Source organism: Chanos chanos, chromosome 15 (genome assembly GCF_902362185.1).
Source record: "Chanos chanos chromosome 15, fChaCha1.1, whole genome shotgun sequence".
NCBI classification, from domain to species: Eukaryota; Metazoa; Chordata; class Actinopteri; order Gonorynchiformes; family Chanidae; genus Chanos; species Chanos chanos.
Window position 1 is genome coordinate 7581098 of NC_044509.1, and position 16133 is coordinate 7597230.

Consider the following 16133-nt stretch of genomic DNA (forward strand, 5'->3'; position numbering starts at 1 on the left):
CCTCGGCCCTGTTCAGGAAGTGAATTTGTGGAAAATAGAAAAACAGGAGCTAGCTAGAATGACATAGAGGCGGGCGAGGTGGGAGAGACGGTGGAAGAGACTGACGTAGGGTTCGCGCCGATTTGGATCCAACCTGGGCAACGATATTGTCTTGACAACACACACAGCACCGAGAAAATGCTGATTAAAGAATTGTAAGTGTATTTTTTTTAAAAAAAAAACCTTAAGCGATTAAGAGCATCCTCTTGCTTTGTAGTCTAGGTGGTTTTCCTCTACTGTAATTGCGACCAGCACCAAAGCAGCAAGAGTAGAATTACACAGTGCCGACATTGTCAACTTGAGTCCGTGCCGACGTTGTCAACTTGATTTTGATGTTCACTCTTGCTGTGCGAGTCATATTTTCATTTGTTCACTTAACAAATGGAAATTTTAACAATAGTGATAAATTTATTGTCTTTTATTGTGACAGGACAAAATCCTCGATAAAAACTATATATCAGTAATGGATTTCAATGTTTTGTCATATTTTGTAAATTATGCTTTTATTATTGCTTCTTGTTTTAATCCGTAACCACAGCCTACGCTGTAGGTAAGCAGAGGTGGGTTTTTTGCGTGCCAACATCCATTCCAGCGGTAACGACTTGTCGGTGATATTGCTGCGCCGCTGTGAAGGTGAAACCGACCGAATTTAGTGCACATCGTTTCTGCCGAATGGCGCTCACTCAAAACGTTTTGCCATGGTTCAGCAATGAACGTGTTTTATGCTCAGATATTGAAATATAAACCAGGTAGCACATGCATTTCTTTAGCTGGACTCGGTCGTGGAGCGTGTGTAATCTGAGATATTACATGAGTTACCTTTGACCAAAACGATGCGGTAGATGCCGTACATAACTTGATAATTTAAATGCCGATGTCTGATGTCTGATTTCTCCTGTCGAAAGGCTTTTTCAAGATGTGAATAGAATAGGTTATTTCTGTGTGGATATCAAATAAGACTTTGAATTAGGCCGCGTATCTTGGTCTCCGATTAAAATCGGCCTAAAACGATATAAACGTGAAATAAATCAAGAATGCACAGAATTCGAGATATACCGAAATACCGCCAGTGTAGCCTATCTTATGTAATATTCGTTCCAGAATATCCGGGCAGTGAAGCCCTTCACCGGTGCCAGCTCAGTACGGGCACTTAAAAGACATTATCATCCTTTATTACTACTGGAATACTGACAAGGACTTCTCACTCCAGAATGCGCACTCACACATCTCCCGGCGCTTTGATGACTCAGATGCGGCGACTCTAATTCATTCCTTGCTTCGTTCGCTACACATAGACGTAATTCTGGCGTATTACCACCGTCATATTCATACCAACAATAGCGATTCTGAGTGGTCGGTGGTTGTTCTGTTTTTGTGTCAGTTTCTATGTAAGGTCGTAGAAAACAAACGACTCTGGGCTCTCCCCTTATCAAGAGGTTTTTGTCACAACACTTAGACGTCCAGGCCTTTTTAAACGCTCAAAATTGTGTTGTACCCTGAGGGTGATCAAAGAGGTGCTTCGCTGTGAAGCGACACTGGACTGTTCTCTATGGAACCGGAATTGTGCTGTCCAAGGAACCTGAGGCTGCACAGTGAAAGATGGCCTCTGGGATTGTGCTGACAATAAATGCCAATCTAACGCAAATCTAATAGTGCGAAGTAAAATTTGTGAATGTCTCGACAAAAAATATGATTTACACTGACTCTCAAAACAACAGGCACAGTTAATCACAATATATTGTTGATGAAATAATGTTTTTTTTTAAATATCTGTTAGCAGAAAGGTTGTATCAAAGGTGAACATTCAATGAATTAGTGTGTTTCGATAAGATCTAAATATACACGCTGCTAAAAGTACTGTTAAAAATTCCATCTTAAGGTCTGAATTAGCAAACCTAAAAGCATGAGCAAAAGCCCATGTAAATCTAGCACCATGGTTAGCGTTTGCCCAGGGCATTTTTTTATTGGTCAGTCATAAATTTACCACATATAAACACATATAAATACATATACCACGTCTATGATTATAACACATACAAACATGCTCTAAAGCATACCTCGTCCATTGAGTAGTCTGATTTGAAATGTTATGTGTTTTGCAATGTGCTGACCTCCTGATTTGACCTGACATCTCCAGTCGTCTTGCCTGTTCATTGATTCTCCTTAAGTCTTCAGACAGATGGATTTTTGGATCCCTTCATTACCTATGTGGATGAGTTTAGTTAAATGGGGGGACGAAATGCTGGCAATATTTGTGAAAACCTAACACAAATGTCCCCTGCATTTTCCTGCAGTTATAAGTCACAAATTATTACTGCAAATGACTGCATACAGATATACAGGAAGTAGTTTTAATTTTGATTTTAGATCACACGCCGGAACGAGTCGATTTGAACCAGAGCTTTTCTCAGAACCGCTCCAGACTCTTCAGAGTGGAACTTAGGCCGCACTGTCATTGAAACAATTCTGGCAAAAACATTCATAATGTAGGACCACGTCTAGGTGTCATGAATGTGCGGTGAGACATTGGATCCACAGTGCTGTCCACTACACTGAAGGACAAGGCAGAGTTACTCAGAAAGCCATAGTGGCTCCAAACATGAACAGTTTCCTAATCACAGAATATCACTCACATCAGCCTACAGTCTCACAGATTTCTACAGTCTCTCACATATAGTAGGGAATTCTTCTTACGTATTTTGTGCATTGTTCGGTTGTGTTTCGTGTCAACACATCACAAATTCGACCCTTTTCTGGCCGGCCAAGGTGCGCTAAACGACCCACATAGCCCAAATGTTCGGAGGAGTGATAAAGGGGACGACTGATGGGGAGAATGTTGGGAGACATTGGTGTCGTCTTACTCCCTAAAGACTATTAATGAAATATGCAGGCTTCAGAGTATGAATTACCCAACCAGCTGCCATGCAGAACAACACACAGCTACAACACTCATGCAAAGAGTAGTAGCAATGAATCAAGACTTCTCCTCACACAAATATATAATGTCTATGTAGGAATGTAAATATGTATATAAAGCATTTATGTAGAGAGAGACCAAAAACAAAGGCTGTTTTGTTTCTTATCCAAATTTGTATTCTTCTTACCTTGTTCTAACGGTGGTTACCTGGAACTTGTCTGGAAATGAAAATCCTTGAATATTTTGTCTGATTTATTTGAGGATTAGCATAGTTGCCTTTCCCTCCTACACCTCTGGCTTTGGGAATCTCAAAGGCTTTTTAGTCTGTGATCTCTGTAAAATAACTTTTGAACATTGTTTTTTGTTAAACTGCACTAAATCAATCAAGACCATTTAAGAATATAACACAAGAACACCAAAATATCATTTCACATTAACCTTAAAGGAAAATGTATAACATTGCAAGTTTGACATGTTTAAGTTAATGCACAAAGATCATGATAATTGACTTATATCAAATATTGTTAAAACGTGGTACCGTATTTATATATTTAGCTTAGCTTCTATTTATCCTTGAGCCTGTTGCATTATAAACCTTTCTGAATCTCCCACTGAGTGGTTTATCACCCTTAAATCTATACGTGACCCCCGCGGCCTCTCTCTTTCTCTGCTCTTACTCGGACGTCACGTGAAATCTTATGAATGAGCATGAGAATCTGTGACTTTGCGAGCAGAAGGGACTTTAGTGAGTCAGGGGATACAATGTTCAAAATGGTACCTGTAGGCACAGTCTGTCCTCTACCTCACGACCAAAGTGCTGTTCCTCTCCGAAAGTACGCCGCCCGAAACCATCTTGCCCACAGTCACCTGGCGATTTTGGGTGTACTTGTCGCGTTGTCGCTAATGTCTGCCTTTCTTTCTCTCTTCTTTTCAGTCGAGTGATTCTCCCCATTTCAGTGGAAGAGGTAAGTACTGATCGAATGTGTCTGATCTTAATGTTTCTTGTCGGTTTAGGTTTATGTTAAATTCAAGGGGGGGGGGGGGTTGGCTCTGAATAATGCTCCTTGTTGCAGACACCCGGTTTTGTATTAAATGCTGACGGTTTATAGTAATTTATGATACTAGTACACACACAAAGAGAGAGAGAGAGGGACAGAGAGAGAGAGAGACAGAGACTGAGAGAGAGACAGAGAGACAGAGTCTTTGTGTGTGGGTGCTTTTGTGCGTGCTTGCTCTTAATGTGACTGTGAGGTTCGCTGTGTGCTGTATGTTGTTAAGGTCTGTGTGATGTCTGTCAATGTGTGGTGCATTGTGTGAATCTGGGTGACTCAGAATGAATTTGCAGTGAAACCATACATAACACCAACACGATATTACAGATCCACTAATATTACACCCACTTCCACAGATCAGCAAAACAAAATCTAATTATTTGCCTCAGCCAAGGGAAAACTCTTACCATTTTGGTGATCATTGATTATGTGAGCTACAGAAACCCTTTCATGTTTCTTTTTCACGTATATTGATAAAGATTAATGTAATATGATTCTCAAAGTGTACCATTACTGCCATGGTTACAGTCTAGTCAGCATTTTTCTCTCTCTCTCTCTCTCTCTCTCTTTCTGTCTCTCTGTTTCTCTCTCTCTCTGAGTATGTCTGGTCTGTGTGTGTGTGTGTGTGTGGACGCACATATAGAGAGGTCTGTGTGTCTCACTAACTCCTTCCCTCCTTCTTCCCCTCCTTCTCCAGCCCTTTGTCCACCCTCTGCCATGTACCATACTGTCTCTCCGTTTCCCATGATGCCCTGGTTTGTCATTTCATTCAGCGGTCACCTAGACCTGAATATCTAATGAACTACCGGATACCCCTTCTCTCTCTCGTTTACCTCTCCCTTCTCTCTCTCTCTCTCTCTCTCTCTCTCTCTCTCTCTCTTTCTTACTCACTGTCAGCGTACATAATCACACACACACACACACGTTTACACTTCTCTGTCTTTTCTCAGAAGCTTAAATTCGTTCATTTGGCGCCTCTTCGCTTTGGAACATTTTGGGCACAGTTTGTCTCGTACCCAATACCCATACAGTGTCCCTCCCAGAGACCTCCCAGATCTCTGTCTCCCAAAGAACAGCATGTACACGTCTCTCAGCCTTTGTGCCGGTGACTCCTAGGGAGCTGCCAAGCAGGAGGTTCACGTCTGTTTGACCCTCCGTGTGCTCCCTGAGACAAGGAGATCAGGCCAGGAGGAGAAGTGTCCCCCTCCCCGCGCGGGATTAAGAGGCTTAACCCAGGGGCTGATGCTAGGACAGGGGGGGTCCTCCTATAAGTCCGTAAACCGGCACGGGAGAAAGGTATTTCAACTGCTCCAGATTGATCCAGTTCGCACGGGGCTGCTTCGATGGAGTTTTTCGAATTTCCAAGCTGTTGACAGTTTGGCAACTGAATTAATTTCAATTAGACTGAAGTAATTAAATGAATCAGGCGGGTTTTTAAAGCCATCTGGTTTGTGTCCAGCGACAAATGTCTTGTTTTAAATACGTTTCATTTCCTCGGTTCAAGGTCAATTCCTGTTGTCAAGATTTTAAAAGCGTTGCCACTTCATATTTGTCTCCTTGATTCCTTTCGTTAACTTTTCTAACCTTAAGCTGGCAAACAGGCAGACAGCAGCTCTTCCCTTAAACCCCACTTTGTGTCACCAGTCTCTGGTCTCTTCTCGTGAACCTTTTAGATGCGTTTGATTTGACTGGTGTTTTATTTCAGGAAGCTAAAAGGCTATGTATACGCTCCATTCATACACCAGAGGAATAATGAGTTGAAAGAGCCCTGCTTCGCTGTAGGGTAGACCTGTTTTTTTTTTTTTTTTTTAATGCTCCTGTCCTAATGTAACCCCCCCCCTCCCCCTTGCCCCACTCAAACACACACACACATGTAAAAACACCCCCCTCCCTCCACCCACCTCTTCAACAGCTACTTCACTTAGCAGTAGAAAAAAAAAAAGAAAAGAGAAAAAACTCTTAAGTGCATTCTGGGTCATGCGTAGAGTCTTCCATTAACACAGACAGTCAGTGAGTCCCACATCCATCCAATAAGCCAGTGAGCGGTCTGACAGTCACTGAGGCTGTAGTTAGCGTGGTCTGCTCTCTCTGTCTTGCAGTCTATTAGCCTGTCGATATGTCTGTGAACTGAGTGGGTTTGTCAGTGAGCCGGTGCTCCAGCAGACAGCGTCCAGTATAAAGGTTCAAGATTCTGAACAGTCTGTGTGTGGTCATATCTACAGGGAAGGAAAAGAGTGTCAGCAATGGCCGTTCTCCATGCTTTGTCCCTTCGCTTTCCCTCCCTCCCTCCCTCCCTCTCTCTCTCTCTCTCTCTCTCTCTCGCTCTCCATCTCTCCTCCTCACTCCCTGTATATCTCTCCTGTTCTCCGTGACTGCATACATTCTCCTCTGTTGCTGTCTTGCGCTCTGATGGTAATGCTTAGCAAAAAGTAAAGAAAGGGCAAGGTCCCAGGGTGTTTATAATGCGTGTGCGTGTGCGCGTGTGCGTGTGCGTGTGTGTGTGTGTGTGTGTGTGTGTGTGTGTGTATGTGTGTGTGTATGCGTGTGTGGGAGGGAAGGGGGGGGGGGGTAGCCTGCAGAGAGAGTGGGTTGATGCGTGATGCAGGACGGGAGTTTCGTAGTGTGCTGCACGCTGACGCATGCTGCTGCCGGATGCTGATTGGCCGGCGGGGAGTGAGTGAGGGCATGGTGTCTCCTGGGCTGTGTGTGAGGAGGGTCTGTCTGGCAGCGCTGCTCGGTCTCCTCTTAGACCAACCCCAGGCGGAACATACGTGACAACCAGGGTCATCCAGCTATTCCTCATAGAAAACCGTACAACAGTGATTGACAAAGGAGAATCAGATATTTCTCTCCTCTGCCAAGAAGGATCTTTTTTTTTTTCTTTCAGTCTTTGTTCACCTATGGCTTTTAAGCATGTCGCAATATTTTTTCTACGTCTTGTCCCTGTTTTCTCTTCATCGGTCTTCAATTTTCATCTCTTTCTTCCTCTCTCTCTCTCTCTCTCTCTCTCTCCCCCTCTCCCTTTTTTTTCTCTCTCTCCTTTATTTAAGCTGTTCCTGAACTGATATTCTCACTGTACTCTCTCGTCTTGTCTTGTCTCCTCTCCTCTCCTCTCCTCTCCTCTCCCCTCCTCATCTCTTCATACCCTTGTCACAAGATCCTTGACGTGTCTCTAAAAATAAAGAAGATGGAGGAGTCTTCCTGTTATACCCCCCTCTCTTTCTCTATGGTTGAGACTGCTAAAAATAGTTGAGTCTGCACTACTCCCTTTCTCCGTTTTTCTCGCTTGCTCTCTCTCTCTCTCTCTCTCTCTCTCTCTCTCTCTCTCTCTCTCTCTCTCACACAAACACACACACACACATGCGCTGCACTCTCACACTCACATACAACTGTACACTCATCCTGCAGATACAAACTGCTGACAGGCACATAAGGGGCACAAGTGCTCTCTCTCTCTCTCTCTCTCTCTCTTTCTCACATACACACACACACACACACAAACACACAAAGAGATACAATACATTCTCAGTCAGAGTGTACTATTCCACTTTAAAAGATGCTAGCACAGTGATAGGCAGTGGAGGAGTGGTGTGAGTAGAGAGGGAGGGGAGTGTGAGAGACACAAACCAGGTGAGGAGTGTCTGGGGAGAGAATTAATGAAAAATATACAGCAGGGGGGAAAAAAAAGTCACAAGGAGAAGATTTTGCAAATGGATTGAAGTTAAATGGATGAAGAGGATTAATGATAAGACATGATGTGATGTTTAAGACTAGAAAAGACAAGAAAAACTCGCAAACGCATGCACACACACACACACACACACACGCAACAATTAAATTAAATAAAGTAAAAATAAAACACTTCATAATAGCAAGGATTCTTTTTATTGAAAATTAGCAATACAGTCTCGTGCAACAGATAAATTTCACCACATTACTATGAAAATAAATTATGTTTCACAGCTAAGTACTATATTGATGCGTCTTCTTAATGAGGTCTGTAGACATATGAGACACCTTGTCTCTCTAAGTAGAGACTCTTAAAACAGAAGAGCACAGTGCTAACGCTAAATCCATGTCAGCTCTTTCATAGTGTCTCATTTTAGCAAAGAGTCATGCTAACCTGTGCTCATTATGGCTTTTTCTTTATTTATTAGCCTTTATTTAGCAAGAATAATTCCACGGAGATTTAAAATCTCTTTTGCAAAGGAGTTCTGGAGATGACGTCGCTCTTTTTTATTATTTAAAAAGCAGTAGGACTATTAGAAATCTTACACGATTCAGTGCCGTAGGCAGCGAGTCATTCACATTCACTGTTCAAGTATTCAGTATCCTTTTTTTAAAAAAAATGTCCCATCTATGTAAAAAAGGCCAGTGTTCATGATGACCTTGGAAATTATCCCAAGATAGGGATACAGAAAATTTAAAGTTTTTTCCTTAACGGAAGCACAGCACAGGTTGAGGAAGCCGTGTGCATAGTTTTTACCGTTATCGTAATCATTGATTGGTCAAAGAATGAATTAGGAGCACACAGATATGTAGGGAATTCTCACAAGATGACCTTGTAAAGAAACACACACCAGCGGTTCACTCTTCGGACATGTAGAGAAGTCAGTCCAGCTACCTTGTACAAACAGCAAATGCATTAAAACATGAATCAGTTATAGATCTTATGGCCAAGTGGAGATCGGAATCCAACATTTATAAAGAGGATGCATCAGCACCCCTGTATAAAACAATCACTCACTGAGAGAAAAGACGCTTAAATATTTTTGTTGTAGCACTAAATGGAAAAAGATTAATTTTTTTTCTGAAACAGAACCTCGGGGTTTACTCTTAGTTTGGTGGTAAGATACTCGGCGTGTGTGTGTGTGTGTGTGTGTGTGGTTTAGGTGTGTGGGACGGTTGTGGTGTAGGTTGCGGTTCATTCTGGAGATGGACGTGTTGAATCAGAGTTTGACAGTGTTACAGTCTGAAAACTGTAACTGGAGGCCTGAGAAATCATCCAGACTGTTAATTACAGTATTCAACACTGTTTTCCATACTCATTCTCAAACTACACCCACTGCACATTTTCCTTATTTCACACGAGTCAGCAGGGCCAGCCGGGGCCTTAAGCGCAGGCAAGGTTGGCTTGGCTTGATTTCAGATAAATAATTGTGCCAACATACTTGAATATTTTCCAGTATTTTTCCCTTTCTCCCCTTGTGACTAAATCTCTTAACTTTGGCTAGATTGTGTGTGTGTGTGTGTGTGTGTGTGTGTGTGTGTGTGTGTATGAGTGATTTTTACGAATATGCAGAGAGTTTCGTATCTTGTGAAGACATATTTGAGAGACCATGGGTTTGGAGGCTAAGTGTACACATACTTGTTGTGTGTGCTGAATATGTTTGGGAGTTGTACACACGTGTACACACGGGTGTGTGTGTCTGTGTGTGTGTGTGTGTATGTTCTCTTGCATTCTTCGTACATTCTCCACTGGATTAGAGGTGATTAAGACATGAAAGGGGCCATTGTTCTCTGTCCAGTCATTGTTTACACAGTTTATAACAACAGAAGGATGGGGGGAGGAGAAAAGAGGGAAGAAAAAGAGAGAGAGAGAGAGAGAGAGAGAGGTGGAGAAAGGCTGGGATGAAAAGTCCTGATGCTGAAGAGAGGATAAAAGAAGATATATAGATTGTCATGAGCTTGTTTGAGTCAGTGTGGCCAGGGAACTACAACTGTCTTATAATCTTACCAGTGCAATAGTTCAGATCTTTAAAACCATTACTGTGACTGAATATATATGAGATTTGGCACTGCATCTCATACTATGCTGTCTCTCTCTCTCCCTCTCTCTCTCTCTCTCTCTCTCTCTCTCTCTCTCAGTACCAAGTGGGCCAGCTGTACTCTGTAGCTGAGGCCAGTAAGAATGAGACAGGAGGTGGGGAGGGGGTGGAGGTGCTGAAGAATGAGCCGTATGAGAAGGATGGAGAGAAGGGCCAGTACACGCACAAAATCTACCACCTGCAGAGGTAACGCTTTTACCATGCACACACATACATGCATTCCACACCTGCACACACACACACACACACACGCCGCTGGCTGATAACCAATGTTCACGTGTTTATTTAGATTTTTTCCGCATTTTTTTCGGTGATTCTGATGTTTGGCCGCACGGCGCAAATTCTTCTCCCCTCTTCTGGATTTTCCTCGTCCTGCTCTGTAATGTATTTAATGAAGAATTTGCCGTTTCGTTTTCAGTAAAGTGCCGTCTTTTGTACGAATGTTGGCTCCAGCGTCAGCCCTGAACATCCATGAGAAAGCTTGGAATGCCTACCCCTACTGCCGCACAGGTTAGACATTTCAATACACTGTCTGTACCCCCTATCTGCCTACACACACACACACACACACACACACACTTCTCTCGCTCCGTCTCTCTGTCTACCTGTCTGCCCCTCCCCCTCTCTCTGTTGGAAGGTGTTAAATAATTTACCGACAGTTCCAACAAAGGGCGAGTGGAGTTACACCATAGAAGAGCTCAGGGTAGTGAGATTACACTAATGGAATATAATCGCACACTTTATGTGCATTTATATAACTGCATTATGCGCATATTATACACATCCTCACGATGCACATGCACGCTGAGAGAGACTTCGCGTCTTTCACACCCTATTGGCTGTGAAGCCACACTAGAGTTTTATGGGTCTTTAGTTTTAGTGGTTGTTTTTGTAATGATTTTAGATAAAAATGATGCGTCACTAAGTTGTCTGGCACAGTTAAGTGTAAATTGAGCATAACCTAATGTCGTAACTGTCTTTTCTCCTTTTTACTTGTCTGCTCTCTCCTCCACAGTCATAACTGTAAGTACAGCCTTCATATTCACCCTGACTACCCACACACAGACACACGCACGCACACACACACACACACACAAAATACTAATACATTCACTTATTTAGTTATATAGTCATCATATATGTGTGTGTGTGTGTGTACCAAGAATAGACACAAACATGCAGACTCGCTCTCTCTCTCACACCAACACACACAGACACACACATACGCGCATACACTTACATGCACACACGCACACACACACACACACACACACAGACAAAGCATTTGACTGAAAACAGAGAATGTAACTGTACCTTTAGGGAAACCGGATACACGGCAGTGTATCAGTGAGGGAAAGATTAGCGTGTGTGTCAGATTATGGCTGGATTATTGAAACATTTGACCGACTGATTGATTTGTCTGTTTCTGTAGAATGAGTACATGAAAGAGAATTTCTTGATCAAGATAGAGACATGGCATAAACCTGACATGGGACAACTTGAGAATGTGAGTAATCATGGTTGTGGGTGGTGTATGCATTTTCACCTAGTCATGCCTACTGCTAATGAAATGCCACGTAACAGAAAATAATCGTTCATTCATTCATTCATTTATTAGCTTGAATGGCTAGCATATGTACTCTTTGTTAAAATTCCACCTGGTTGTCCAACATGTGTTTATATCCTCTTCCAAGCATTAGATTTTGTTTTTTAAACCGCGATAAACAAAAACATTTGACTGCCGAGCACTCGGTGACATGAAAAATTTAATACCGCAGTCACTTTCAGACAAAGCCAGGTCCAAAACGACACAACATCTACGTTAAAGGAGGACATTTGTCATGTGCCAATGATGTTTATGCTACAGAACAAACAGGTGCTCTTTAGATAAAATGGCCCAGGGGAAAGAAAGACTTTACCGTCACCTTTCACATCCTCCTCTGTTTAAAAGAGACTTTACCGGAAAGAAAGACTTTACCGTCACCTTTCACATCCTTCTCTGTTTACACACTCACAGGTTCACGGTCTGGATCCAGAGACCTGGAAGAAAGTGGATGTAGTGTACATTGACATAGCTGACAGACATCAGGTCGAACCAAAGGTGATTTTTTATCTGTCATCACATTACCCTTAAACGCCTCTTTTGACTTACTGAATGCTGCTCCCAGTTCTCGTATTAACTGATCTCTTCCAGAAATTAGCTTTGGAGTGTGTTTTCTCCAGATTTTCTTCTTTTTTTTTTTTGAGCTAATACTTGAGGCTTATTAATCAAAAGAACACATACTGTCTAGAGAGTACACACCTCCTCATGCAGATTAACACCTCCCTCAGGATTATAAACCAGAGGAAGACCCTACGAAGTTCAAATCTGTGAAAACCGGGCGGGGACCGCTGGGGCCAGACTGGAAGGTAAACAGCCTGACGTTTGTATTATCAGTCATCCCGTGCAACAATTTCTTACTGACTGAAAGACCACTTCAGGATTTTTATCATCATTGTGTATCATTATGTATTTACTATTGTTATTTATAGTCCATGTTTATTTATTTGTTTATACTTCACTGCTGTAACGTCTGTCTATCAGACAAAGCTTAAAATATACTGATTATTTCAATTCTGTTTATCGATGCTCCCGAGGGGTGCACCTGGTTAAGATACTGTCTGAAAGTGCAGAGCGGGTTCCTGTATCAAGGGTTAACAGTTTTAACGCCAGCTGCGCTGAACTTGCTGACAGTGGCTGGGGGTCCGCGGAAACGCGACTGGTTGTGCTCTTGAGACGGCTGAGTCAGCTAGTGTCTCTCTCTCTCTCTCTCTCTCGCTCTCCGTCTCAATCAGTGATGATAACTGAAGGTCAGGTGTCTATGTAGGTATGGTCTGAGGAGTAAACAGCGCATCTTAAGTCAGTTTAGAGATACCAAGTACCTTTTTATCACCTTAGCCGATTCCCCCGATTTTACATGAGGGTTAGATTTGTAAGGTCAGGGGTGGTCTGGACATTAACCGGGGGGAAAAAGGGGGGCTGGTAAAGAGGTATGGTCTGATTACAGCGTGTGCAAATTTTCTTTTTTTGACGCGTGAAAGGTTTTGTTGAAGGGTTTTTAAGAATGTGATATGTTCACGTTTGCAGAAAGACCTCCCCAAAAAGACAGACTGCCCCCATATGTGTGCATACAAACTGGTCACTGTCAAGTTTAAGTGGTGGGGTTTGCAGAATAAGGTGGAAAACTTCATCCAGAAGGTAAGGGAGTGTGTTTATATGCCTGCATGTTTCTCTGTATACCATGTTTTATGTTTATGTATTTGTCTATGAGGTCATGTAAGCCTGTGTGGCTTGGGGGACTCTATCCTTATATTCCTGATTTGAGACTGTATTCATGACCCAGTTCCAAACCTTTCCCTAGTGTGTGAATTTGACTCTCAATTAGCATGGACAGTGTGTGCTTGCCAGCACATGATCCAACAGTCACAGAGAGGCTGTAACTGGCCTTGTATGAACCCTAGTGGACTTGTGCTAGCATTGCATCACCAAGCTTTTTGTTTTGTCAAAGGCAAAATCCAACAGCAATGAGATTTTGTCTCACACACACACACACACACACACACTAACACACACACACGTAAAGATATTTCTAAGAAACAATTTGCTCTTACTGGAAATCATTGGTAGCGGAGGCTTAAGAAAGATCAACTTTTTTTTTTTTTTTATTACTATTTTTATCACATAATGTGGAAATCTTTTGGACACATGCTTGACTCAGCCACGTGCTGTCTCCTCGCCCTCTTTCATCCGTCCATCTCTTCTCCTTTCATCAGCAAGAGAAGCGTTTATTCACCAATTTCCATCGGCAACTCTTCTGTTGGATCGACAAATGGATCGACCTGACGATGGAGGACATCCGTCGAATGGAGGAAGAGACCAGGAGGGAGCTGGATGAGGTCAGAGATTAATAGAGAAGACCGGAGAGAGAGAGAGAGAGAGAGAGAGAGAGAGCGAGAGAGAGCGAGTAAACTGTGACCATGGTACATTATGAGAGATGGGTTTAGGTCATTTCCAGTAGATGTCACAAAGAGTCGTTACTTAAGTGTAGTAGGACATTACTGAAGTGCCCCCCCCCCCCCCCCCCCCCTCCGTCTATGTAAATCTTTAAAGGTGTGTCTCGAGGCGGCAGGTTTCAGCACGCAGTAACAGTTAACCTGCAACATAGCGGATGAATAATTGAACACAGTTTTTAATGAGGCACTATGGCTCAGGACAAAAGGGGCAACAGAGCAAGAACAAGGGCATTCAAGCCTTTGTTTTCCAGTAAGGCTAGTGTGTATTTTTGCACAGACCGCCCCCCCCCCAACACCCCCCCCCCACTCTGTCTCTCTCTCTCTCTCTCACCCTCACTCTCTCTCTCTCTCTCTCTCTCTCTCTCTCTCGCTCTCTCTCTCTCCCTGTCTCAGATGAGAGTGAAGGACCCAGTGAAGGGAATGGTGGCTCTGGAGGACTGAGGAGGAGGCTCCCAGTGGACTGTGAATAATACAGCTCACGCTGGTAATGACGGAACTAACAGATTCATAAACTTAGCGCCGGTTAAACAAATAAAGTGTTGTTCTCTTATTTTTTTCACCTCTGTCTCTTCCCCCATTTTGTCTTTCTTTTGTCTTTCTCCCTGATGCATCTCTCTCTCTCTCTCTCTCTCTCTCTCTCTGTCTCTCACCTTCCTCTCCCCTCCCTCCTTTCTACATTTCTCTCTTTTTCTCTTTCACCAGATCTGTACTACTAGACACCAGCGGCATTGCCCTCTTCAGATGAATTGGCAAAACGTCTCTGTAAACTTGGTCCAAATCTACCGTCTGTCCAACTTCCTGTCCAGCACAGTCCTCCATAAGCTGCCCTCACCCCTCTCTACAGTCAGATAATGGGTGAAATGGGGAATTCTACATAGATGACAAAGATATACGTATTTAAATGAGCCCAAAGCTCCTGCAACCTGTAACTACAGTTAAATCAGTTGTGTCGCCCATAGCAACCATGTTGTTCATTTAAATTGTCAAAAAAAAATGTTAAAAGTAAGATACACATCAGCAGTGTGTTTAAAGATTATTTCTATGTAAAAGAGCAGATATATATATATATATATATATATATATGCATATATATATGTGTGTGTGTATATATATATATGCACACACACACACATCTATACGAGATTTATGAGAAGAGTAAAATATATACAAAAACAGGGTTTTTAAAATATTATGATTGTTTCTTAAATTTTCTTGATGTCTGTTTTTTGCGGACCAAGCTGATTCTCCTCAGTGTTGAGTTTTGATCTTGTAATGACTGTTTCTTTTTTGTTTGTTTGTTTTATTTATTTATATTTTTTTTGTCCTGTTGAATGGTTTAGAAAAAAAACCAAACAAAACAGCTGACTAGACCTAAGGATCACCCCTAGCCAATTTCTCTCCTTAGATTTGCCGCCGCATTTTACTCTCAGACTAATGAACTGTAAAGTGTGGACTCTCCGTGCCCCATTAGATCCATCCTTAGAACACTTTACACCTTTCCAGATATTATCAACAGTTCACAGAATTTACTTAAGGTGTGGCCTTCATTTTGATTGGCTGCAGGACTCCAGAGGCGGGGTCAGTCCACTATGTTGTCATGGATCTCAAGACACCATTCTGCTGCAGGGTTACAGAAACATCCTCAATGTAATAAAAAAAAAAATATATATATATATATATACATATATATTGAGTCAGTAAGCCTATTTTCTTGTTTGACTGTCTGTGTTTTTTGTAACCTGTGTTGACAGTGTAGGTTTTTGTTTTCTTTTGACAAATTTGTTTTGTCTGTATGTATAAGCTACTGTTTGTCATTCTCTCATTTTGTGTGGATTTTTGTTTGTTTTTTTTTTTTTGTAACTTCACTTTCCCTACATGTTTTTTCTTAATGATTGCGGTGAAACCTCTTGGACCATGGACATGTCTTTGGGGCTGGGGGGGGGGGGGGGGGGGTGACCATCCTGGTGTCTTTGCTCATATCTCAGTGAGATTATTAAAATCTGTGACATGGACCGTGTGCTTCTCTCGTGTTCCGTTACTGGCCCTTTTGGTGATAGCCTAAATCTTTTTAATCAAAAGTCTTAAACTGGTCATCAAAAAAAAAAAAAACATTATCAGTGTATATTCCTAGATTGCTAAGAAAAAAAAAACCAGACACAAAAACGGTTGTTGTTGTTTTTATTTCATGATTTTGCTGCTGGTTGTAGTGCTCGAGGGGTGTGTTTCTATTGGTCGCATGTACAA

General features: G+C 42.3%; 1 protein-coding gene across 1 annotated transcript; it reads left to right on the forward strand.

Moving 5' to 3' along the window:
* The first annotated feature begins 177 nt into the window (after positions 1-177).
* pitpnab (phosphatidylinositol transfer protein, alpha b) lies at positions 178-14330 on the forward strand. Its single transcript, XM_030792682.1, has 11 exons — positions 178-194; positions 3891-3921; positions 9877-10022; positions 10255-10346; positions 10852-10859; positions 11269-11343; positions 11854-11937; positions 12168-12245; positions 12964-13074; positions 13650-13772; positions 14283-14330. The coding sequence occupies exons 1-11, from the start codon at positions 178-180 to the stop codon at positions 14328-14330; spliced, it is 813 nt and encodes a 270-aa protein (XP_030648542.1).
* The last annotated feature ends 1803 nt before the right edge of the window (positions 14331-16133 follow it).